The 27434-nt window shown below is 41.9% G+C and overlaps 1 protein-coding gene and 1 long non-coding RNA gene across 5 annotated transcripts in view; both read right to left on the bottom strand.

Annotated features, from left to right (window-relative positions):
* The window catches only part of LOC116786911 (protein cordon-bleu-like), a 109618-nt gene extending 96558 nt beyond the window's left edge, over positions 1-13060 (bottom strand). For both annotated transcript variants that reach the window (XM_032688061.1, XM_032688069.1), the window contains exon 1: positions 12867-13060. In XM_032688061.1, the coding sequence (XP_032543952.1) occupies positions 12867-12910 (44 nt within the window). In that variant the 5' untranslated portion in view covers positions 12911-13060. The remainder of the gene's footprint in view (positions 1-12866) is intronic.
* A 2044-nt stretch (positions 13061-15104) lies between these two features.
* LOC116797064 overlaps positions 15105-27434 on the bottom strand; it is a 16225-nt gene continuing 3895 nt past the window's right edge. The window contains exons 2-4 of one of the 3 annotated variants that reach the window (XR_004360566.1): positions 19321-19572; positions 16986-17130; positions 15105-15232 (exon numbers count right to left, since the gene is read on the bottom strand). This is a non-coding gene — a long non-coding RNA (uncharacterized LOC116797064). Of the gene's footprint in view, positions 15233-16501; positions 16585-16985; positions 17131-19320; positions 19573-27434 lie in introns of those variants that run through there. The other 2 variants (XR_004360567.1, XR_004360568.1) reach the window with 2 other exon arrangements.

The following is a 27434-nucleotide window of genomic DNA, read 5'->3' as shown; positions in this document are numbered from 1 at the left end:
CAAGTGTTTTCTCCAAGTGAGATATATTTACTCTGAGCTCCCAGGAAGGTACATGTACTTTCTGACAATTTAAAAAAACCCAAACAAACAAACCATGAAGATCTGAACTCCTCCACTTGTGAAATCTCCAGGCACCACTGCCAAACCACAGAAACATGTTCACTGTGCTATACAAGCCAATAGAGAATTTCAGGCAATTTTGAGTCTGCATCAGGTGTTAACGCAGCTGGACCATAATATGCAGCAATAAAAACGATAACTCTCGGTCCTCATCTTTCACATGTATTTTGAGGAACACAACAGTATCATCCCCTACACATGAAGAGTTTTATTGGGGAACACTTAGCTTCCCTGTGTATGGAAAATTTTATAATATATAAGCTTGCATGGTCTGTCAGATCATTATCCTCATAAATCCATCTATGACTGCAACATTTGTTCAAAGTAAATAGATTGCAGAACAATTCTGGAAGGAATGCCACAGCTGTACGACACAGTGGACATGCTGGGTCCAGAAGCAAGGTCCTATATAGTAAGTAGCATTTATTTCCAATATTAATCAACATATATTGTCCAAACCACAGTTTTGAATCTTCCATCTGCAACTCAGTGAGAAATACGAACACATTAATTCAGAGACACAGTAGCCTTTTCAAAGATTCCTAAAATAGTCACACATTTCCTTTTAAATGCCAAAAGAGCCTACTAAACCAGTAGGATGAAAGAAGAAGCTATTTCTTTCTATGAGCAGTAAAACAGACCAGTGCCATGTGCTTTTCTCCCTTGTGCTACCCATCGGTAAGAAGGCTTTCTACCAAGACCACCTGTCCACAAGGACTAGAGCTGTGCATGAGCATCTACACTCTAATCCTTCCTCACTTCCAAGCAGTTGCACGTGTACCACTCATACACATCACACAAAGAAGTCTCCAAGCAGCTCCCATGTGGACCTCTCTAAGCCTATGTAATTCAAGTCTGAAGAATTGAGGTCTTTTCTATGATAAGCACTATGGAACAAATCAACAGACACCTCAGAAGGCACAAAGGAACATGAAGTCTCCAATCCACTTATTTCCCCAAATTTTGTACGAAAAACTATCTGGGTGTGGGAAGATAAGAGCTACTACTTTTAGTCTCTTAACTGCATAGTTACTATAGTACAATTGAATGCCTCTGAACTTAAGGGTTTTTTTCTACAGGCAGTGATAGTTTCCTCTGTAAAATGAAGAAGTAGCATAGAAAATTGAGAAAGTCTCTCTAGGGAGTTTTGAGCTTTTAACCATAAATAATACTTGATATAAGCACTTTAGTGCAGGAAAACCCCTGTTGCTGATTTGGGGCTTTGTCTTCAAATAAACAATACTTATGAAAAGATTTATAAATATTTGAATACTGTTGCACAGATATAGCCAGGTGCTAAGCAGGGCATGAGGGGTTTCTTTGCAATCTGAGCTTTCACATCATGTTTTCTCAAGTAACTCAGCCTACCCCTTTCCCAGCCAAGCTTGGAAGGAAAATCTTCACGCTAGTGACATGTTTGTTACCATGTGCTCAGGAAAAAAAAAAAAAAAAAGTAGTAGTCTAGGTTATTTCTTCGAAATTAATCAAAAGTCTGAAGTGCAAAAGATGATCTGTAAAGGAGAAGCAAGAGAATGTATTTCCCCTTTTCAGCTGTTTGGATCATTCATTGAAGGGCTGATCTGTACTGGAGGCTGATGTGTATGTCCTCTCAAATGATGGCAGAATAGAGCTCGGTCTGCTATTTGAATCTGGCACCTAAGTTTTGCACACAGAGACTACTTGCCTAATATTTTATATACAGAACAGAATTTTTTATCTTGTAACAATACAGATAAGTGGGAATTTACATTAAAAAATAATGACTCAAAACTCTTTGTACATACACCACTTTTATTGAAAGGGAAGCTCAACTCACCAATAAAAATTAAATTAAATAAATTTTAAAAAATTTCAGTGTTGCAAATTTATTCCCAGGTAAATTGAAGCTAAACTGTAAAATATGAAATAGTTTAAGACCTTTTTAACTCTCTATCACTTCAATATCAAACTGAATTTAAAAATCTGAAATTATTCTCAGGTAGCAAATTAGTATATAAATAATTGGCAATGCACAGCAAGCAATATTTCTTTCCAAGTAACTCCTTATGAAAATGAAGCAGCATGGGGAATTTACGGTGCTTTTTATGGGAAGAAATCCATGGTATCTGTATAAACAGGTTTTATACTTCAGGCAGTTTTGTATGTGTAAAATACTTTCCAGTAGACCTGGATCTTTTTAATAGGAGAAAGTATGGTATTTAACCACTTGAATGCAAAGAGATTTCATTCCAAAATAACTATGGCTAATTTGATAATACACAATAATAAACAAGAAATAATTTTTATAATGAGATACCGAATTTTTGTTACTTTAACATAAAATATAAACCTGAACCCCCTTGGAGCAGCAAGATCAGTGTGCGCTCACATGTATTTCACTGATCTGCCCAAGTGAAAACCATGTTGGTCCCTTTCACACCTGTTTTACGCAGGAGCAGACCCAGAGATTTCAGCCAAGGTGCTTGAGATTTGCACACAGCCTGGCAAATGAAACAGAAAAACCAAGGCATACAGGGCCCTCAAGAACTGAATATTAAGGCAATGGGAGCGTAGTCATGCCCAGTCTCTTCCATGCTAAAGAGATCAAATAAATTCAAGCTGCTTCAGAGCAGCTGATCAAAGTACCATTTCCAATATTGTATTAAACAATTAGCCAGTGCTTTTGCTGCTCTTTATTCTCTGGTAAGTGCAAGCAGATTCTCCAACTCTGTCCCAACAGAGTCCAAGACAGATTCTGAGTCTGCCTAGCCCCTACTAGTCATTTTGTACAATACTACACTAACAGCCTTAAAAAAAATTAAAAACAAATGAACAAAATTCCAAACCAACCAAAAAAAGAAGTGTTTCTACGAAAAAATGAAATCCCTGGTTTAAGGCTGGAAGACAGTAAACCTTAAAAAAATTAGAAGGAAACACTACATCTGAGCCAGGAGAGGGAAGACCCTGTATTTTGATCCTGGCATCAAGTGCTAATATACCCTGAGTAATTGTTTATTATTTGTGAAACAAAACTACTAAAAGCAAAGAAATAAAATAGCAGCTTGTATCGACTAATATTCAAATAGTTCCAGTATTCACAATTTGCTTTCTTCAGAAAGACAACCAAAACTATAATCAATGTTCTTCAGAAGAGTAATGTTTCCTGACAGCTGTGAAGTTGAAAACTGAGTAAATACTCGTTGCAGAATAACTAATTGCTCTTTCAGGAAGGTATTCTCTTGTTTCTCACAAATCCATCTAAGAATTGGAAGGGGAATTCAAGTATTTGCTTAGAAGTTAGGATAAAAAGCAACTTTACTGTCATCATGACATGGTTTAATCATCAACATACAGTTCCAGGGTTGTGCTTAGGTAGTCTCTTTCTAGATAGTTTTACAAAGTTGGTACAACCTACAAGACTTGAGGTGAAGGGAAAAAACCAGCCAATTAAATTTATTACTTAAAGCTGCAGTATAACTTTTTATCCTTCTCCTACATACACAGTAATTTGGAAAATCCACAAATCTCTGAATTTAAGATAAAATTCTGTTCTGTAATTACTCACAAAAAACGTGAGGTTTTTTCTATTTTAATTTAAAGTCTGATCCTGGACTCTCTATCCATCACACATGGATACATCCATGTTTGTTTCACAATGGAAAACCTAGGTTTAATAATAATAAGTAATTCCACATTAGCACATTATATTGAGGAATAACAGACATGATCTGAAGATAACAATTCTTTACTTACTAATGTAAGCGCAGGAGTAAAAATATCTTCTGGTTTACAAAAGACCTGATGGAGTTAGAGAATGACTTCCTCTACACTCTGGTTTATCCTTATCATCCACTAGTTGGCCTGGTCTCATGCAAGTCTGCTATGACATAGAGCACAGTGCTGGAGAATCCACAGCTTCTCTGGGTAAATGAAGAGTTCGGGATTCACTGAGGACAGAAAATGGTCCTAGTTTGTTCCCCACTGAACAAGTCCCTACCCAGGGAATGAAGCTGTGCAACAGACTTGAAGGAGCCACAAAACAAGACTGCATGTCTCAAAAAGACTGTAAAAAGACTGTCTGCTTCAAAAAGCACAAGTTTACGCACATCTGACATCATAACATTATTTTAGCATGCAATGCTGGTCTGTGTTGCTATGAGGTGACCAAGTGACTCTCAGTTCAATACAGGCAAAGAAACACAGATAATTAAAAGCAACCAAAATAAATAACTGTGTTAATTACAACGTCAGCAGTTTAGCAACATGATCTGACCTATATGTAGCTGTATTTAACAAATTTGTTAAAGTCAGTCTTAGGAGCACCTGAAGGTGTCACAGTACCAAGATTTTAATCGTGGCAGAAGCCAAAGGCTGTCCTTCCCAAAAACAAAGTCCAGTCCTACAGGGAGCATTCGTCAGAACGGTCACGAGCAACACCACCAGCTCTGTTAAAGCAGAGAAAACTGTACTGACACTGAAACGTGAGCTGTACCCCCAGGGAACCCAGCAGTAATTTATTTGGTATCCATAAAAGTGTAGGCTTGGTACCAAAAGTACCATCAGAAGGTATTCAAAAGAAAACAGCAAAGTAAAACTAAACTCAAAACCACAAAAAGAAACAGAAAGAAGCTGGATCTAGACCAAGATATTCCCTCCTCAACACCCTGAACCATTACTGTGACATTCAGAAATAAAGCACTGCCACAAGAGCAGAGATCGAAGAAAAGCACAGAAAAGAGGTTTTTCTTCCCATTTGTCTGAAACTTTTTATTGATTTTGGAGACTCTCCTCATGGCAAACTCAGACAAAAACAGAAGGAAAAATACATGTCTTGTGCACAGTGAGATCAGACGTGCCATGCTCGATGTATTTACCTAGGTGGTATTTTTGCTTCATATGCAAGATACCAACCTCAAACATAAAAAGAAAAATGCAGAAAGAAAAGCCATCTAAGCACAGAAGTTAGAAAAAATGAAATAATATGTTTTATTGTAAAATAAGTTGGATTTTTTGTTCATGTTTTTGGAACCTACCAAAGCAGGGAAAAAGTAATTGTTGTTATGCCACAAAATAACTCTACACAACAAAAATAAAAGATGAGTATTTTTAAGGGTCTTGAACAGAATTCACTATTTTATTTTCTCTTATCTCAGAAAGCCACTGCCATAGCACCCAGTAGACCTCCAGGGCGAGCACTGGAGAATGCCCACTGTGAGATACATGGGGTGGGAAGGAAGAGACAAGCTTTTAAAAGAAAAGTAATCTAGATAATATAAAACAGAGCTTTCCTCTTTTGTACCTGGAGAAGTTGACAAAGATGATTCTGCAGCTGGTGGTTCTTATGTACACTACAGCATGGGAACCCTCACACAGCTTCAGAGGGCAAACTCCTGCTCAAATACCAAGAAGAAACCATCTCAGTCCCTAAAAAAAAAAACCCTACCTTTTCAGAGAAAAGGTGGACTGGCAGGCTAAGAGGAACAGCCTGGGAGATGGTGACAACCAACCATCAATGGTGCATTCATACTCAGGCCCTTGAAAATTATGAAAGCACATCATCAACCACTAATGATACCCATTTTAAATCTCTATGTATTTGTGTGGCCTTAAAAAAAAATATCATTAATTATCTTTGATTACTGAAAAACAACAGAGCTCTACCCTTTTGGCTTAACTTCACAATAAAACCTCAGTAACAGCTGATCAGATCAGCACTCCTTTATATAAATAAAACTCAACACACAGGAAAGGAAAGCAAGCATGGCAAACAGAGAGTTGCGCTGCTTGTTAGTCGCCCTTGGTGAAAACACAAAGTAACACTTATCTGATTAAGTACTTTTGGATTGGTACTTACTGTTGAACCTTACATTTTAGCTATATTTAGAACACTGATAATACAAAATGTAATTTTCTTGCTCAAACTCCATAACAGAGGGATGACTTTGCACCTTATCTGTTTATTTTGTTGAGTAAACGAAGTTTTCATTGTTAGTACCACAAAACAAATGTGGCCCAGAAAGACTATTTTCTCTAGCCTTTGAGTCACTAGTTAAGAGCTTGCTATAGAAGTACCAGCTCCAACACAACTTCAGGAATACTGAGGCTTATATCTGCCTGGCTTCTTACTTGAAGGAAAAAGGAAGACTCCAGGCAGCAGGGTGGTCCTGGCAATTCAGTATAGTAAAAGCTACTGCGGGTTTAATCCTCAGCTCTTCCTGTAGGACCTTGAATGTGGGGTTTCTGTAAGAGATCTCCCTCATTACCTGGGTGCTTATTACTTAGGTGAGGGACTCTCCATCACACCTTACCGAGTTGTTCCACTTGGCATACACCACACCAACACTGAGAGAGAGCATTAGAGGCAGAACAACTCACAGACTAGCCTTAAATACTTATGCGCAGGTCAACCACCTTTAATGAAACAAGACACTGGAGAACACAGAACCAAACACAAAAATGCAGTCTATCTACTGCAGATCTGCCAATACCTGGGGGCAGCCTATACCACTTCACTTCCACCTTTCTACATGCTTTAATGATGTTAAAAAAAGAAAAAGAAGTAGTATATCTGGGTTGTATAATTTTCTGACTACTAAAGAAAGCTTTGTAACTCACATTTCATCACTGAAACTGTCAAAGGATATTGCCAGCTCTCTTCCATACAACACATCCCAAAGAACACACAAAATACAGCTTAACATGCAAATATCAGTTTGAACTTACAGGGTCAGGAATAATAAATTAAATTTTTTGCCCCATAGACACTCTGAATCTGGAAACTATAGTAAGAACAAAGAAACATGAATAGAAAAACCATTCTCAATCAATTTTCTTTCCCATTCCTCTTGTTATGACAATTAGTCTGCACAAATGCATAGCACCTGAGGCAGCTCATTATCTGGGGGATTAATGAAACTAAAAAGACATTGTTTCTGCTGCCAGGGGACTAAAGTGGGCACGAGATGCTGTGTGTCAGCACCATCGTGGCACAGCCCTGCCACACAGCTTTGTGACTCACTCATTGGCATGGGTAAAGTCCCTGGCTCATCACTGACACTCTCATGCTGAAACTATGACAACAATACACTATTCCCAGCATCACTTATTTAATGATAAGCAGCCTGGCTCACTGGGCAACTAACAGCTCTGGAAACACTCTCTCTATTAAGAGAATTAATAAATTAATATAGGTTTAATTTCTATTAGCTGAAAATGCAGCTATGTTTCAAAGATCCTTAAAGCATAATTTTAGCTAGAAACACAGATTTTAAGCCTTTTCCCATTCCTTGTTTCTAATGCAGGAGCTGGCTTAACCTGCTGTGGAAAAACCAATTTCTAAAGGCCCCTCAATCTCTTAGAAGCAGCATTAAAGTGTGAAAACTGTCAATTTTCATGGAAATCACAATGCCAGAGCAACACAAAAAGCTGCAGTATACAGAACACAGTCGTTGCCAGAAAATCAAGTGTTCGCTGATGCTAACAGAGTAGCTAAAGGCCAGGCACAGGGGAATACTTGTTAAGGTACTGAATTGTGATTCAGGAGAAGTGAGGTACTTCCCTAACTCTGACACAGGCCTCCTGGCTGCTTTTGGAGCTGGTCATGTAAAAGTGTTTACAATTTTGCCTATATAAATAATATGGAGTCTCCTATGTGTATTTCTTTAACTCAAATTAATATTTTTAGGAAGTCTTCATAAGTGCTTGTAAGATGAGTCAGGTCTGTGACAATAGAAGTCTACATGATGACAGATGTTTAAGAATGAATACACATATTCAAAAGAACTCTCATTCCTCTGAAGGCAAAAAAAATTCCATTCATTCTGGCAATAATCATGCATTGTGTTCTGAACTAACTGGCAAAAAGAAATATATCACACCTCTAGCCAAATTAACTACACAAAAAGCAGTCATGTATTTACTGAACTGACTTCAAAATAAATATTTAGGAGATTGTTTTTCTGTAATGGTTAGCATCATCTAAAAGTCTACCCATAAGAGTGCTCAAAATGTAACTAACCCTCCTCCTTCTCTAATGCAGCATCCTGAAATTGGTGCAACCAGCCCAGATGGGGTGGTAAGTAAAACTCTGTCCTATCAAAATGCAGTGCTACCTCCTGAGAAGCAGTGAAGTGATTCCATGAAGACTACCAATTTGACCGAGACGTAAATTTACACGAGCAAAACCTGCAGAAAAATGAATCTATAATTACAAGGGAAAGAATATGAAGAACAACCAAGGCAGATGACAGTAGGAAAGAGAAGATTCAATTTCATCTAAGAGTGGCAGGAGTGGCATAAAAGAGCAAGATAAAAAACTATAAAAGCTATTCATGGGAAAGAAAATAATGGGAGATGACTGGAAGATAGGGAAAGTCAAAACAAATCCTGAATATTTTAGACAGTCCAGAAATGAAAGAGATTTTACAAAGCCTTCTCTTTCATCGTCTACTCTGGTACATGACTAGCAGATTTCTGAGAGAAAGGAAAAAAAAAGGGGAAAGTAAGCTATAAGAAATGGGAAGCTGGAATTCAGAAAGAACAGCTGTCAGGACTGGATTGCATTGCATTTATCTCACCATTTAGCTTACTTTTACAGTTAGTATCCTTATCTTCAGCAATCCTGACATATTAGTCATGACTGAAAATACAAATCTCTTACAATATATTAGCTTAACAGTTATATTCACATGGAGTTGCAAAACACAGTAAAAATTTCCTTGTTTCATTCTTTGCAATAGTAAGCATGATTCTTCTGTCACTATTACCAGAGTTTTATTTAATGTGATGTATCTCCACTGACATGGAAAGAAATACTTTGGACCCAGACTGAGAGGAAGATAGGGCTAATGTTGATTGTGGTGCCAGAAAAATGCATCACAGGGAAGCTCCTTGTCTCAGGTGTTGACTGAATTCTGCAGGAGTGGTGCAGATACAAATGGGGACACAACATGAAGAACAACCTCAAAAGCTCTAGTGTCAGTCTTGCAACTGGTCAAGGCAGCAATCTTCAAAGTTGGTACTATGCAAAGACAGAACAAGTGGCAATGGCTTTAAGCTAAAAGACGGTAGGTTTAGGTTAGATATTAGAAAAAATACTTGACTGTGAGGGTGGTGAAGCACTTGAACAGGCTGCCCAGAGAAGCATGGATGCCCCCGTCCCTGGTGTTCAAGGCAGGCTGAATGGGACTTTGAGTAACTTGGCCTAGTGTAAGGTGTCCCGGCCCATGGCAGGGGAGTTGGAATGAGATGATCCCTTTCAACCCAAACCACTCTATGATTCTACCACATTGCTGCTCTACCTTTCTAATTGCAGTAATTGCCCTTTGCCATCCACTACTCTGCACATTACACAGAAATAGGGGTTCTGCATGTAAACATTACTGATGTTTCACACCGTCTACCTGACTTCCAGGGTCACTTCAATCCAGCAGGCAAAAGTAGGTGTGCTAATGTGAGCCTGTATTTATTAGTACTATAGAGGCCCTGTGAGATAGGGAAGGACGTTGAAGCACAGAAAATAAACGTCCTACTTAAAGAAAGAGCTCCTACATCCAGCTTAACATAGAGGCTTTCCCCACATTTGCCAGACTCCAGCAGAAGCTTTTCTGTGCTCAAATATAAAAACTCACAAACTGCTGGCTTCTGTGGGAGATAGAGATGCCTACAGTGAAAGGGGGAGATGCTCTGCCTTTTGCAAGGTTCCTAAAAGAGCAGAGAAGAATTGATCCTGTAAGCTCTCATTTTAGGCTTTAGCCTGCTATACCACTTATGACCAATGTATGTCTGTTATGACATATTATGGTCAAAAAGTAACCAATCAAGACACCCAGAGAAGCTTATCTCTGCTCTCCCTACTGAAATAATGGCAGATGCAGACACTAAGGTAGTAGATTTTAAACTGGTGTATTGCTATCTTTTAGCTTCTGTTGCATGATCACAGAGTAAATCCTAATTTCTGCTGATGCAACTGATTGTCTTAAATTCACCTTCATAAGCTAAAAAAAATTAATTAATTAAATAAAGCATTATGGACTTGGTAAAACTCTAAAAAACTCATGCCTAGCAATTAGTAATAATAAAGTTCTTGGTGCTGAAGTCTACCATTTTTTTTTTTGAAGCTGAGAAATGGGGAAAACCCTGCAACACCAGCACAAATTGCAGTTTTCCTTTGCCATTTAAAACAAAAAAACCCACAACAGTATCCTCCTTTTACATCTATGATTCTCAGGCAGCCATGCCATGAAACACACAGTCAACTTATTTGTCTATGCACACAGCAAAGCTTCTCTATCCTGCACCAAATGACACATTAAATTTGTTCACTGTTTAACACGGAAAACTCATAATGTTGCTGTTAATGATTTACGTAGAGACAAAACAGCCCTGCCTAAATTTTGTAAAAAATTGTGAAGCTGCAGTCATTTTAACCTCTCTTTCATAACTGCAAGCTAACCCAATCAATAAGCTGGAACCATGTATAGCATTTCTTCTGCCATGAAAGGAAGGTATTTCTGTCACAACAGTCTTAACAGCCGGAGGTCCCCAGGCACACTCCATAGAGGCAGCTCACGTCTGGATTAACAAGGGAACCAAAAAGGACAGACAAAGCTGTCCTCTTGCCACACTTGCCTGACCCTAGCAGATTTCGTCATTGAGCAAGTAAAATCTGATTAGAGCCCAAATATCCACTGATATCCAATATGGATGTTAGCAACTCAGGGAATTATGAACCATTCAGTGAAGCTCCCTGTAACAGCACTGACACATCCAGGCTGGGAACCTCTGACTTGCAAGAAAAGGCAACAAGAAGTATTTCAAGGCTGAAATTCAGAGCTCAGATAAATCAGACAGGCAGTCCCCCCTCAGTGCACATGCAAGTGCTGCCATCAGCTTCCACAGGAGCAGATTAGCACCCACACATTTTGTTATACAATATCACAAGTGCATCTGCACCTTACAATTGGATTCATCTCCTCGAGCCATGTCACAAGCAATCTGAAGTTAATGTAGCTACTGTAATTTTTGTTCCTGTATGTGATATCCGAGTCTGTCTGTGGATAAGTTTACACAGATGAAACTGGTTACAAAGGATTCAGGAGTTTTGTTCAGAAATGCCCCCAGACTCCAGTGTTCATCTCTGAGATGCACTAATGACATGTTCCCATTTCAAATTCAAACTCTTTAATGAATCTTTGGATTCTTACGAATAGAGACAAATTTTTAAACAGCACTGCATCTGAGTTACTCTTCAAAGCACACGTGTAAATTAGCACCAGAAATGATCTCTTCATCAGAATTCTAGAAAGCAGCTATACTGTTACACTAACTAAATACACAGAGGGGTAGGCACCTTCTATGTACTGCTTTTCCTGGAAGCCTAAAAGGTCACGATCAAAAAGGCTCATTTGCAACTGGAATTAAGCATTTTATTTACAAAAGAGAAGCAAGCTATGTCACGCTCTGCAAGTCAAAGAAACACGGCACACACTGTTTCATTACCACAGCACTAGCAACGGCATCTTCGACCACTGTTCCCTGCACTACTTTCTGTTTTAGGCACTACAAGGTTCCATATCAAACCCAAACTGAGGAAACAAAACTACTGTAGCCCACTAGCACATACTTTAAAGCTGTTTCCTACTTCGTTGAAAATAAATTTATGACCTAAACATCAGAACTAAAAATAAAAACACAGCTGAAGCAATCACAGTCTCTTTCAGTCCATGCAGACAGTGTGAAGTAGAGCAGTAAATTGCTGCAAGAAGACAGAACAGCTCTTAAAACTTGCCCAGCTTCTACTCTGACAAAAGGGATCACTTAGGACCTCAGCGTGCTGGTGCTCTCGTGTTTAATTAACGGACTAATAAATTCACTGCTGGCTCACTCTTTATTTGTCTCTTCTCTTGAAAAACCCCAAACCCACCCGTGGTTTACATTAGGACTGAATACTATTTAGCAGTAGTGCTGCGAGAGCGGTGCCTGTCACCAAAGCCCGGAGGAACTGGGAGCCGCGTCCGCAGGTGCCCTGTGTCCGGCCGGCACTGCGGTCACCCACCAACCTCGGACAAGTTTCGGCGTTTTTAATGCGCGGTTGGCAGCGCTTTTCCTTCCTCTGCCACGGCCGTGCGGTGAGGCCGAGGGACCCACAGCTGGGACGGCTGAATAAACCTTTCAAAGGCTTTTGGCAGCTGCGTCCTGGCGCTCGGGCGAGAATCTCTGCGGCCGCGGGGGCTGCTCCAGACCCTCGGCCGGGCGGGTCCGCCCCAGACCCGCCGCGGCCCCGGCTTCCTCCCAGCTGGTGGTGCTGCTTCCAGCCCGGGCGGCCCGGGTCGGGAGCTTCAGGCGGCGGCTGCCTGCCGTCCCGAGCAACCTCTGCAGGAATAACCCCCGAACCCAACCCGCTCTCCGTTCTCGCACCCGGAGGGGCAGCGCCGGCAGCCTGGCCGGGGCGCCCCTCCCGCAGGGAAAAGGCGAAGCAGACACTTTCTCCCGCTCCTGACCTTCCTGCACCCCAGCTCACCGCCCGCCGTGCCCTGCTCCCCACTGTGCCCCCTCTCCCCACGGGCTCCACTCAGAGCGGGCCGGGCGCCGACACCTGTGCGCCGGCTCCGTCTCACCGCCCCGAGAGGGAAGGGAGGCAGGCAAGAGGGAGGGAAGACACCGAGGCCCGCCGGCCAGCACGGCCGCTGTCGCCGTCCGGAGCCGCTCCTCCCATGCAGGCGAGCGGTGGCCGGCCGGGCCGGGGTCCCGGCAGGAGGGAGGCTTACCCGGTGGGAGGCTTGCTGGCCCCGGGGCGCACGAGGGTCTCCATGGCCGGGCCCCCCTCACCACTTCTTAAGGGACGGGCCGGTCCAAGACGCGATCCCGCAGCGGGGCAGCGGCGAAGGTCGAAGGCGGGGGTACCGAGAGGGAGGGAAGAGAGGAGAGCAGAGGAGTGAGAGCCGCCCTCGCCCCCTCCCTCGCCCCCACCTCCCCCGCTCCCCGCCCCGCCGCCGGGCGGCACTGCCCGGGCCGCCACCGCCCACGGCTGCCCAGCCCGGCCAAGGGCGGGGATGCCCTGGCAGGGCGGCCCCCGCCCGCCTTACCGGGCCGACAGGGAAGCTACGCCGCAGCGCGGGCACGGACAGCTCGGCTGCCCGGCCAGAGCACGGCAGGGCACGACGGGGCTCAAGTGGCCGCTGCCCGGGCAGCCCGGGGGTGCGGGGGCGCTGCGAACCGGTTTCCATGTGACTGGCCGGCACAAACGCAAACACGACCGCCGCCCCCGCCGCCCCCGCCGCGGTGTGGGAGAAGAGGGGATGGGGTCACCGGTGGGGGAGAGGAGCGACAAACGCCCTCGTCAGCACCAGCTCTGAGAACCCTCTTTCGCCGCGAACTTGGCAAACCCGGCGCTTGCTAGGCGGCTGTGCCCGAGGCTGCGCCCCGCGGGGAACGGAGGCTTTTCCTCAACCTCACGCCCTGCACAGATCCTGGCGCTGCCACCTCCGGCACGTTTCTCGTCATCCCTGTTCTTACAGATGTTTTTTTTTTTCTTTTCGGAGGCGGCAGAAACAACTACTTGAAAACTACCAGCGGCTTTGATCAAGAAGAGGGGCTGGCGTGGCTGACGGGGCAGGCATGGCAAGGCAGGCTTCTCCCGGGTTTTCCTTCCAGCGGTACGAGCCCATCATGGGGAAGGCAGACCCACAGCCCGGGCGGTGCGGGGTGCCCGCTGGCATAGCCTTCGAGGCAACTCAGGCACCGCGTTGAAAATCTGTGTGTGCCGTTTTAGGAGTATCCCCCTCACGCCGTTTTCCCGCAATATCAACTGTTACGCTTGTGTGTGAAAGGAGAACAAGGCTGGAGGCGGGGGAGCCTGCCTGGTATTACTGCGGTACATGCCCGCTGTCTGGCGTGCCCGGCGTTGGGCAGCCTGGCCTCTCGGATGTTTCAGGAGTTTCTCTCCTCTCCAGACAGCCACTTGCGTTACATTGCTTTCCTGGCCGTGGAGGGAGGATGGCAGAGATGGCAGATGGGTCAGGCTACCAGCCAACACAGGGACCGTAAGACAGGAGCAAGCAGACTGAGTGATGTACCGGTGAGAGATTTGGGTGAGGAACTGAGATGGGAACGGGAGATGCTGCCTGACTTGCACTTCTCTTGACTGCCTTTGTGATGGTCCCACAGGTTCTGCTTAATGGTCGCTTCTTCCCCCAACACTTCCATCCCTTCAGGCTTGAGCTTGATGGGCATGTTCTGCCCATCGGAGAGTTTCTTGCCCAGTTCAGTAATCACACAGAGTAAACGCAAGTAGCTTCTTTGGCTCCAAAAGTTAGAGTTTCTTCCTCAGCAAGCAAGACTTGGCAGATCTGGGTCAAAAGCTACATGTGGCTGATGGCATTGCTATCTGGAGAAACCCCCATTCCAGGCTGACTGTAAATTTTTTGAAACATTCAAACATTGGATTAATTTGCCAGTAACAGAAAAGGACGTGTTCACCTTTTCTGTACTGCACGTTTGTCTTTCAAGGCTTTTCTGTTATGATCAAAATACCTGTTTCTGTGTATTTTACCCCAGTGTGTAACAGACAGGGAAGTACTACTGTGTTGTAGTATAGCCCTCCTTAACTTTATCTTTTCTTGCTTTGGCAACCTGAGGTCTTCCCTTAATTCCCATCTCCTCAGCAGCGAGTTGAAAATGCTGACTTCTGTTCCCTCCTCTCCATCCTTGCATATACAGATGGCCTAAGGGCAAGGGAGGCAGTTGGCTGTCCTAGTTGTAGGTAGAGAAACAAAAATATGAATTTGGAGAAGCAAAACATGGATCTCTAATTTCCCTGCTACCATGGGTAGAAGTTGACTGAGTTGCCACAGTTCAGTAATTACCCCAGTCATCTGAGCCACATGCCATGGTAATGAGCCACATGCATGATCTTAATCTGAGCCCTTATGAAAATAAATAGGCTAGGTTACATACTTTATTTTGCAAGTAGATTGGTTCAGCAACTGTGTGCTGTCACTTACCATAGCTCCAGGAATGAATGGTGATCTATTAAATCATGGGAACTTGATTTCATAGCTCTGTTTGTCATTTATTCAGTCATTTTTCATCTCCCCTTTTTTTCCTCGGAAATCTTAATGAACTCTTCCCTATCCTAGAATAGATGCAAAGGCTGCACAGGCACCAAACCTCTGCAGAACCGTCCAAACCTTTTCCTGTCTGCATCATTAGCAAATTATGCTGCACCAGTTATTTCAAGAACCTGAAAGAATTTCTCTTGCCTCAGCTGTAACTTTTACTCTACCATGATATACATAAGCAGAGGTGTAAAACACAAAATAACAAAATAATATTTGCTTATGATGCTCATTTCTTTTTATATAGCACAGCAAAAGAGTGAAAGCCTATTAATTACCGAACTCACAGCACCAGCAGAAGTGACTGCCCATTCTCCTGTTCTTCAGTCCCATTTGGCTGATGGAAAATCTGGGTAAAATGTAGTGAGTACACTCTGCGGTACAGCATGGGAATCTGCCTTTCTCCAGACTCTTTGGCATTGGGCCTAGCTCTTAAAAGAAGGGCAAAGGGGGTATTTCTAGTGTGCATTGTAATCCCCACAATCATGGTGCTATGCTCATTTTTTAGGCAAAGGGCATTAGTTTGGAGAGGGGCTGCATGAGTATTTGCCAAGCTCATAAAACGTCTGTGAGACTGGCATGTTCAACTCCCCCCCCAGACTGCTTTTAACCCTTTCATTTCTATATAGCTTCATCTCTGTTTAGATGGGCCTCCTTAACACATTTCCTAAGAAAATATAAACATTTAGGTGACAAAATCCTTGATGAAAAGTAGTTTAGGCCTTTAAAAATATTCACCAGAACAATTTCACATTAATGCTTTTGTACAGTCTTAAAAACATTATTCCTATATTTCCTCACCTTCACTGCTGGTAGTGAATCAAACCTTTAAGGCTGCATTTTTCTTCTGCTAAAACTGGCCTGTAATATCTCAGGAATTTGAGTTTATAGTATAAGCGTAACTGAACATGTAAGGAATCTAGTAAGATGAGTCTAATACCAAAGAATTTGTTTATAAGGTAGCAAAAAGAGGTTTAAATTAGCTCAGCATTAGCTAACATGCTCCAGTTAACCAAGCTTTTTCTCTAGTCTAGCATGTATCTTTTCCTATGATTCCACTGTTTGAGGACCATCTTAAAATCAGAAACCAGGTTTGACCTTAAAAACCAAAGCAAAAATAACAAACTCTAATTTATAGCAAGAAAAAATTGTGAATAGAAGTTAGTTAGTGCCGTTAGGTTTAGTTAATAGCAAACACACATCTTTAACCACATAAATCCTTTTCCCATTCTCAACAATCTTGAAGTTGCAATTTAAGCATTAGTCCCTGCAAGAGAGTTGACTTACTGTACAATTGTAAAATTCTTGGCTGTGTAATTAGAGCAACTGGAGCTGTGTAGCCTCAAGCTCACAAAATTCTGTTACTTTGCTATCCACAGCAAAAAAAAAAAAAAAAAAAAGGAGAGAGAAAAAGAGAAGGGCAGATTTTTCAGAGTTATTTTAAATGTGTCTAAAAGTGGACACATAACTACATAATCCAGACTGAATCTGATACATCTCTATGATATGGTCACACAGTCTTGAATGTAAGAACCATAGAACTTTGGGGATTTTGTTTTAAAGGTTAGATATTAATTACATGCTTATTGTTCTTCTTTTTTTTTCACCACAGTTGTTTTCCCTAACATTTTGTTCTATATATTTTGGACAATTGCCCTACAATTTCCTCCCTTTTCTACTATTCCTCCTATGTGCACTTTTTTCAGTATTTGAAACCTGAGGCCCAGGTTGAACTGACACTTGAACTGACATTAATGAAGGAATATTTACCTGGACAGACCCAGTGAGCCAAAGCTCATGTTCTTGGGCTTAGCTGTGGTGAGAACCTTCCTAGGCAAGATGCTAATGTAAGATGTTTTCCAAAACTGAAGAGTGGTGTGACTCAAACTCGTCTAAACAGTGAGAACATACTTCTCTGAACAGTGTCAGAGAAGGGAAAATATAAAATCAGTTTTCAAGACCATGTCATATTATATGACTTAAAAAAGCCTTTGGAAAATCTTGACTACCTTACAAAACAAATTTGAACCAAAACACTAACTAATTTGTGTAAGATTATCTTCATTGTACTGAGCTGGGTAATCCCACTTGGTGTGCTGGTCAGGGTGACCCAGCTACAGCCATTCCTCTCTGAGGTTTTTACTCTTTGTTTGCCATGCCAAGGAGAGTCTGAGGTTGTGAAAGCAGCATTTCAGAGATGCAATTCACCACCTCACAGATGCTGGTGCCACTAAAATTCCCTTCATCCTTACCTCTTTCTGTGGTAAGAATGAAAGTAAGTTGTACAATGCTTAGAATTACCATCTCTTTCAGAATATTTGTGAAAGAGAAGTAGAGATCTCATGCCATTCAGCCCAGCAGAAAGGGAAGCTTAATGAGGCTTCTGTGAAAATAACTTTCCACAGCTCTGAAAACAGTTCATTTAGAAGTGGCGTGAAGTCTTAGTACAGCACTTTGGCAGGTCGTTTTCCAGTTAGTGGAGTACAGACAGGCCAGGCTTTGTAAAGTTGGGCAGGACTGACAGGAAGATGGCAGAAGGGACGCTCCATGCATGGTCTAGCACCGCAATAAAACAGAAAGCTCCTATGTAAGCAACGGATGTGGCATGATCCCGGTGTTCCTTGTGCAACAAACTGCGTACACAACATCATGTCTCCACCACTACAACCAGCCTACACCTCTCCCAGACATTGTACCCAGCTCTCCAATCAGCAGGCACAGTTGGAGCTGAAAGTGATGGCAGTGAGGAGCACTGTCTGCCTTTGAAACACTGACTGTCATGTGGGGCTTCAAGCTACTAACTCCTGGAATCGTTCTTAAAGTTAGTACCAAATGCCCTTAGAAAACAGTTCTCAAGTGAGCTATGTCTGTACTGAACATTCAGTGTAAGGGTTTCTATATCAAGGAGGCTATTTCTATTTTGATATACATAATATAGTCATGCTATAATCAGAAGAATTATATCCACTGACAGTCCTCTCTGTAAATATTTAACTGTATGAGATAAGCTTTATTAACATTGTCCACAACTATGTTTTAACTCACAGGCTGGGTTAAACTTCTACCACTTTTAAATAGTGGTTTGGTTTTGGGGTTTTTTTTCAGTGCAATATTTCACTGAAATTTAGAAAGTTTCCATGGTTAGGAGGTAGTGGTATATCCAGGTTTCATTTTCAAATTTCAGGATGGATAAGTTACAACAGAGATTTTGTAGAATTTCATAGTTGATTACATAATTCTCATCTCACACTTGCATCATCTGATGCACCTCTCGGTTAATCCTGATTGGTAGCAACACAAATGAAAACAGGATTTGGTTGTGTGTTTAAATCAAAATTAACATGCTATGCATAAAGACAAATACACATCTACTTATGCAAAGAAAAACAAAAGTATCAGTCTCGGTGCTGCTACTATTTCTGTTGAGTTACCTAATTTGTGATTACCTTAGTTTACCAACAACTCAAAGCGCACAAAGATGTATATACATATGGAACGTCACCAATATTAGATTCAACTTATATTCCTTAATTCTTCAGGGAAAAAAAGATCCTTTGAGATACATCGTCTCTAGAATTCTCCATGAGCTGAACAGGGACTTGAATAGCTGCTTCCTGGTAAATTACTACATGCACTCCCAAAGGCCTACCTTTTACTCATTCCCTCCCCAAGTGCAGACCTCATGAACCTGCTGAAATCACTAAATGGTATTAATATGAGACTCATAGCCCTGAAGGATTGAACTTCAGTGGATACTATTATCAGGAAAGCATCTGAAGTTGGTAGATGACATCTGACATACACAAAGCCTTATATATAATTCAGACCTAAGTCACAAATATGAGGGAGTAAATAAGAAAATAACTTACCTCCTTACCTTGACGAATTCTTTCTGAATATATTTGGATTGACATCATATACAATAAATTATTTCTAGCCACCATCATGTCATGATATAATCAGTGGTGTGAAGGGCGGCTTTCCTATCACCTACCCTCTGAGGCCAACAAAGGCTTATTAACTCTCCCTTCGTACATTTCGTAGGCTTTACACTTTGATATCAATAAGTTAAAAGACAGTAATACTTTTCTTTTTGCTAACATACCTTGAGACCAATCCTGCTGCTTATTTCTTTTTCCAGAAGATAGAGGTTAGCTAGGTATGGCAAAGGAAGAGGAAGGAGATCTTGCAAAGATGTCTGGTTGTACAAATCCAGAAGGTCTTGGTCCAAAATGAAGTACACAAGTACACAATTGTTTCACCACGGTGTCATTGGGCAGACATGGTCATGCAGAGACAAGACAGAGTAGCGCTTCTCTCTTCAGAAAGGGTTGTGGTCACCTTCCTCCCCCTGCTCCTGTAAGCAACACATAGTTAGAAACCAAAAATCTCTCCTTGAATTATCAAGGAGGGGATTGGAGAAACTGTCTGGGGTGGAGGAAATATGGGTTATCTGGACAACATCATTGTGCTGAACCAAAGCCAACTGATATTGAGAGATTTTCTACTGATTCCAACTGTTTTTTTCTAAATCTTTTGCATCACTTGCAAGCATGGGCAGTAATGACTGGTGGTTCTACACAACTTTTCTTCTCTCATTTGCTCCCCTCTTTCTTTTGAATGTGAAGTTAATCACCTCTTAAGCCTACCTCTAGCTAGTTGTACTGGTGCTACATTAACCTTCACAGGAATCTGCTGTTTACTGGCCCCTAAAAGACAACGTGAAGGTAAAAAGTCTGCCATGTGCTTTAAACATCCTGTACCTGACATGATGTGGTTGATGAACCTTTGGAACCTTTTTATTTCTCTGTCTTCTCCTGGCTTGCCAGCTTTCCTCACCCTGCAACCTCAGTCAAGGGGAGAGGTATAAATGATTACATAATTAAAATGAAACAACACTCCCTTTCTTCAAGTGAGTCATCTGCAGGTATCCAGAAAATGTACAGCATGAAAATTACCTCCAGTTCAAGGTATTAAGAATACAAAAGTAGCTCCTTAGAGGTCTTCTGGAAAAATAAGTATGGATTACATCTAACTTATAAATAAAGAGAACTACTTTCCTGCAGTTCATGGTTGCAGACTAGGATAACCAGATTACAAAGCTTCCAGTCAATTTGCAACACAGGGTGATACAGTGCTGTGTCGCTTCAGGGACAGCCCAGAAAACAAACTGTGATGCAAAGGGCTGTGCTTGGTTCCTCCTCTGGCCCCATGGCAAGAGCTCTCCTGGCAGCAGCTGGTGTCTGCCTCAGCACTTGCTGTCCAGCCTGTTGGCACAGTTTATCTTTCCAGCAGAGTGGGAGGTGAGCCAGAGCCACACCTTTTCTCCACCTTCTTCAGCAGAGATGGATGACAAGAGAGGAAAACAATAATCCCACGGAAACCCATCTTTTCTTACAGTGCAAGTATCTATCGCAGGAAGGCCTTAGTGGCCATGAAGGGTCTAGGATAAAGACCACAAACTCTTCAATAAATGGGCATGTGTCCATAGAGATTTAAAGGAATAAATTGATTTTAAACTTATTCATAAGATGATGCAATATTAAAGGAACCCACAGATTTACATGCAGTTTTTTCTTTTACTAGAAGATGACAAATAAAGGTGTAAATCCTCCTAAAGTACATTTGACTAACACTTGCAATAACTATGGAGGTGCTTTCACAACACTGGCCTGTGTTTTAAGTCTGTCTCAAAAGCCCCATTAACTTTAGTTATTGGTACTGAACCAAAACACACATGGCAATCTTCACAAACTTTCACTCAAAATGTGTTTTGGAACCTGTCTGCACCCTACAAGGGAGAATTAAAAGTCAGAGAGTGACATTTTAATTGTTCATATGTACTTTGCATTTTATGTGCCGTACTACCTCAGTTGTTTATAGAGTCATATAATATCCTGAATTGGAAGGGACCGACAAGGATCATCGAGTCAAACTTCTGGCTCTGGACTGGAACACTCCAAAAATCACATCATGTGTCTGAGAGCATTGTCCAAACACTTTTTGAACTTGAAGGAATTGTCTGCTCGAGTCAGACCCTGTGGGTGCACAGGGGTAACCAGCTACAGGTCTTGCAGCAACCTCTGCAACCTAAGTCACTGATTATGTGAAGTTTACTCGGGGTGCTTGGTGTGAGCAGCCTCCTGGTTGTTCTCATCCTTGCACGTGCAGAAGATAACCTTGGGTCCTGCTCCGATGCAGGAACATGGTGGGGTCCCACCTGCAGACATCGTATGTGCCACAGACAGAAGGTATCCATCCATGCCATCCCCCACAGCAGCCTCGTCTCATGGCTACTGAAACCACCTCTGTCGGGTTGCCCAATCCCAGCTGAACTGTTGCAAAGCTCACAACATATCTTAAACAACAGGTACAGCTCCAGTGCACGATCACCTCAGTGTAGGTATAACCTTCCTCTTCTCTGAGATTTTAATGTTATAGCATAGGAGAATCTTTGTGCAACTTGAGATGTGGTGCTTTTAACTCCTTGAAAAACAATGGTGTGTGCAAAAGTGACACTGAAAATCCACAGTAGTTTGCTACCATGTTTTCAATTTTAAGGTGATTCCCTATAAAATTATTAAGTACCATTCACTTGCACATTACAATTGTACTTCCAGACTGCTGTCTAATACAGATCTTGAAGGCTACATTTGTTACCCTACTACTTTATGAATACCTCATTCCTTCCTGATGATTGAACACTAAACATGTCTAAACCTGGAATTTTCAGATAGATGTAACATAGACTGTATATATAATGTTATGATTCTAGAGTTTTGTTTTCTTTGGGCTGGGGTTTTTTTTGGTTTTTTTTTTTTGGTTTTGTTTTGTGTGTGTGTTTGGTTTTGGTTTTTTTCATACTGACTTACATGGGCACTCCGGATGCCTGTGACTTCTCCTTGGATCACACTTGAAGAATGGCATCCAGCTCTGGGCCCTCACCACAAGACAACCATGGACCTGTTGGAGTGGGTCCAGAGGAAGGCAACAAAAGTGGTCAGAAGGCTGCAACACTTCCCTTATGAAAAAAAGTCTGAGAAAATTTGGGATGTTCAGCCTGGAGAAGTGAAAGCTCCTGGAAGATGTTACTGCAGCCTTTCAATACTTGAAGGGGGCTTATAAGAAACATGTGGACAGACTTTTACCAGGGCCGTGTAGTGATAACACATTTTTAACTACAAGGGAGTAGATTTAGATCAGACATAAGGAAGAAGTTCTCTACTTCCCTACTCACCATGAGGGTGGTGAGAGACTGGAACAGATTGTCCAGAGAAGTTGTTGAGGCCTCCTCATTGGAAATGTTCAAGGTTGGATTGGATGGGGCTTTGACTAACCTGGTCCAGTGAAAGGTGTCCCTCCCAATGCCAGATGGGTTGGACTATAGATGACCTTTAAAGGTCCCTTCCAATCCAAACCTCTCTTTGATTCTTGAATGCCCATGTGAGGATTTGAATATCTGTGGACTCAAGTGAGAATGTGTGATTCATCATTGGCAAAGTAAAGATATTTTAGGTTGACTTGTAGTAGAGCCCCAGGATTCAGGACCCTTATCCCTTATCGAAGTTTTTTCAAGGGAAACAGAATCTGGCAGATGAGCCAATAAAATGGATAGGAACTCATCTCTAGTTTAAATTTTATCATAGAAGCTGAAAATTAAATCAGTGGTTCTGCAGTCATCCAACAGTATGATAAGAAAACAGGCTGTAGAAAACTCAGGGGAAAAAATTTTAGTGAGCATGATTTCTTCAACAGTCTTGTGACAATCTGTATCAAAAAAATAACCAATGAAAGTCTTAATAACATTTCAATTATTGGATTAAATCTTGGAAAAGACTAATGATTGAGAAAGGGAAGTGAGCAATTGGCAGGAAAACAAACCTAGAACAAAATAACAAAAATTCCCCCAGGTCTTATTGCAAAATTAATCTTTTAAATGTTTGTATCCAGCCCCCCTCCACTGGGAGGCCTCTGCCCCTGCTCCCTGGAAACGTGGGGCTCATAGTCCCAATATGAGGCTTTGGGAGGAGGGGTCAACTCCTTTCCAAAGGTGGCGAAGTGAGTAGGGTGTCACTACCTCCTGGAAAACAGAACTGGCTGGCTTTATTTTAGTCATGATATCTGCCTTTGTAATCCCTGCTATGCTTTAAGCAAAACCAAGCATCCTTTTACTTTTACTTCAAATGCAGGTAAAACACGTGGACATGAAAGGAGATGCTCTGGGGAGGCAGATGATGAAAGATCCTGCTAACACCATCATAAAAGCAAAGCTGCAGCAGGAAGCTGAAAGGACGCCCTGGGTAGATTTGTTATCAGACCTTCCAATTTTGAAGAGAGATAGGTATAAAAATAAGACCAAAGATTTTGAGTTCCTGAGCCCATGGCTGCTCTGATGAGCTGAAGCTATCAGGTTGAACACACCATCAGTGGGATAAGGATTTCAGCCACTTGTGAAGTATTTTTGTCTCTTATATTCCCAGGCATTCTTATGTTAAAAAAAAAAAAGGAAAAACACCTAGGCAGCAGAACGACCTTTAACTGAGTCCCTTTGAGTCCTGAACCTGACGACTGGCCCCAAAAATCAAAGAACAATCTCCCCCCTAGACATCTCTGAACCCCAGCAGAGGAGATCCTTTGCCATCCAGTGGGGTGAGAGGGAGGTAAACAGAAAGCCCCAACAGACGTGCCCTAAATATTTCTTTTGTACATTGTGTTACTACGCTTGAGAGGCATTGCTGAGAAATGGAGTTTACAAACTGGGGAAAAGTTTCCAACTATAACAGTGATATTTATAGTTTTCTAATTTTTTTTTGAAACTTTGTGAAATGTATCTGGGCAAATGGCTGTCCCAGCCTAAGGCAACAGCTAATGTCAAGCTCTGTGAGCAAGATTAGTGGTTATGCTTAGCCAGCTTGGCCAGGGGATTCATAAGATTTTGTCCTGCAGATTGGATACACATAGGAGGCAGAAAAAAAAACATTTTCCTGCCTCCTTGAAGATCCATGTCCAGCTTCCCATTTGATTCAGTTCAGCCTGCTGGCTGTGGGTAGTTCTCAGCATTAAAGCACTGTAGAAATCCTGCAGCCTCAGGAGTCATGCAGGTGGCTGTGCCAGGTTGGGACCGGCCAACCAAGAGTGAAGGTGCTTTTGGCAGAGCTACCAGGGCCCACGAAGATGGAGGAACCAGAGGCACAACCGTCAGGGAGCCAAGCACCTACCAAACCATTGCTTTACAGGGCAGTTTATTGCCCAACAAATCTTAGCTTTCACTTACTTTAGATGATGGGAAAAAGTCTACCCTGGAAATTGCTTCCTTAGAGGAAAAAGACTATGAACTGTTATAGTTAAAGAATAACTGTAACAGTCAGTTACTATCACTGTTTATCTACCTGGTCAGATTTTTTTTCTGTCTTACAAAAAAACCCCCAAATTCCAAATCTTTGTTAACTGTTTGATTTGTGTCTGCCTCTTACTTATGCCTCTGCTTTTGAAATAGTAGAGTTCAGTATAATTTTTCCAGTTGTCCAGGTGTGGCCTCAAGACAACGCTTTTGGAGCAACTCCCTTCAACTGGAACTCAGACCTTGTTGCTGCCAGTCATGGCCTGGCAGGAGCGTTACTTCTGAATAACAGCAGCAGTGTTTCAAGGAAATGACTAACCTCTTCTTTTTCCAGAAGATCCCTACTACCACTGGTATGTAGGATGGAAGATATGTAGTCTGAGGATATACTAAGACTGTATAGTCTATCTCATTAGTTAAAAAAGAAAGCAAACGAGGATTCTAGGAAGAAAAAAGGGCAATGTATTAAAATAATTAAATGCCATTCCAGACTCCAACAGACTCCTTGTCTCTGAGCAATTATGAATAATACTGGGTACATGGGATGAAATTTAATTTAGACTACAGTTTCATAGTCACTTCAAGCTAATCTAAGTTGGCACAGATTATGAAAAGAGGAACCGTGCCTGCCTGTTTCTCCCTAACAAAGCCATTCCCTCTTTTTCCCCCCTCTTACCACCACAGCTTCACACACAGAGCAGCTTTATTTGTCTGTACATGGCATGCAGAGGGGCAGGCAGTGTGCCAAGAGGGACAAGCCCGCTGCTCCCAGAAATACTTTCAGTCTCCCCATGCCCTCTTCTTGGTTACAGCCATCCTGATTACAACAGGCAAAAACCCCCAATGAACAACAGGGAAAGGTTTTGCTAATCCAGATAAGTTTCCTGGTTTGGGGTGGGGTGGGATAGGAGGGTGGTGCAGTTATGTCTTCAACCTGTACAGTACAGCATCATACCTTGAGTAATGTGAAACAAGGGAGCAGTAAAGACACTTGGACTAGAAATACCCTCGAGTAGGCACTAATTCTGGCATTTCCTAGCTTAACACTGTTTTATATTATTGGTGTGTAACATATTAACTTCTAAAGGTCACAGCCCATCAGCCTTGATTCACTGGGGACTTGTCCAGATAAATACAGGCAAGCGCAATGCTGTCTATTCTAGATATGGAGGAAAAAAGGCTCTTTTTACATATATATATATATATATATATATATATGTAAATATATATAAATTGTTTGGCCCATTAAGATATCAACACCCTTCTATCCCTGTGTTTATCTTTTGATACTATAATGAGATGCTGGCCACAGTTAATGCTTTAGAGTTATTAATCCTAAATCAGGGAGCCCAAGCTGAATTCAAGAAACATAGGGGAAGTACGTGCCTGTGTGCATACATCTAATTCTACTTTTTCTGAAGTTAATGTGTATTTTCCTGAGTGCAACCTCAGTCCCACAGCTGGACATCTATGCTTGTTTTAATGTAATTGCACAAGACAAAATACAACTAAAACATAGCAACCTCATTTAGAATACTTAAAACCAAATTACAAATAGGTAATTGAGGTCACATGCTCATTTTGCAGGAAGCTGTCTATCTCCTGCATCACAAGAGCTGAATAACTGTAAGTCAGTCACTCAGGTGCAAACCTGTTTGAGATCTGCTCTTCACCGCCAGAAGATATGCCAAGGGTTCTCATATAAACAAGCACTGTTTACAGATACCTTCTCAGTGGTGGCACTCTATTGTTAAACATTAATTCTTAGGAATGTGTATGTTGTGCAACATTTACACATGCTATTTGGATCTGTTAGCAATTTGAAAGAATGCTTCTGGTAATTTGGGAGCAAAGCATAAGTCTGGGAGAGTTTCCTACACAAAATATAGGTGAAAAATAAATTTAAGAGTAAGCAATTTTTATTGGTTTTATTTATTTATTTACTTATTAAAGGTGCCCTGAAATTTGTTTTACAGCCATTGAATATTTTTAAAGAGGGCAAAAAAGACCTTGACAGTTGGTCCCACCTGGTATCTTTGCATTCTGCCAGTGGAGGAGAACAGACACACAAGTGGTAAAAGTGATTTGGCAAAAAAGGGTAGGGAAGTAACGTCAAAATTTGGGATCATTTCTGGGGAGACAAACAAGCAAATGCACTATTTTTACTGCCAAGTTCCTGTGGAGAACAGCAGAGGCAAGACATCTCTGCTCCACCTGTTGGTGGAGGGGAAGAAGAATTCTCTGGAGAGAACAGAGGGAACACTGCTGTTTGCCAGTGAGTCTGCAGCATAGTTATGAACACACTAAGTTTTCTTTGTCTTAGGAGATAAGGAAGTGAATCAGAAATTCAAAAAGAGACTCAAGGAGGGAAAAAAAAGAGGAATAACTTTCTTGCCAGCAGGCAACTCTGCCTGGCCTACAGTTATAGTTTGGGAGAGATGCTTGGGCAAATGCACCTCACTGTCCACACCAGAGTTTGGGTGTTTGTTTGGGGGATGGGGGTGATTTTGCAGTTTGATATATTACTTTGGAGTATGTTACTTTGGAGTGATTTCATAGAATATTTTGGGTTGAAAGTGACCTTTAAAGGTCATCTGATCCAACCTATCTGCAATAAGCAGGGACACCTTCCACTAGACCAGGTTGCACAGATCCCGATCCAGCCTGGCCTTGAGTGTTTCTAGGGGTGGGACATCCACCACCTCTCTTGGCAACCTGTTTCAGTGTTTCACTACCATCATCATAAAACCCACTGTCTATGAAGTGAACCCACAAGACTGTCAGCAGGGTACATGTCAGCAGGTACTGTCAGCATGCTCTAGCAACTTCAAGAACTTACTGTTTGTTATTTTATGGTATGTTCTGCTTTTTGCTTACCC

Source organism: Chiroxiphia lanceolata, chromosome 1, assembly GCF_009829145.1.
Source record: "Chiroxiphia lanceolata isolate bChiLan1 chromosome 1, bChiLan1.pri, whole genome shotgun sequence".
Lineage (NCBI taxonomy): Eukaryota > Metazoa > Chordata > Aves > Passeriformes > Pipridae > Chiroxiphia > Chiroxiphia lanceolata.
Note: the sequence above shows the minus strand (reverse complement) of the source record. Positions and strands in the feature narration are given on the sequence as shown.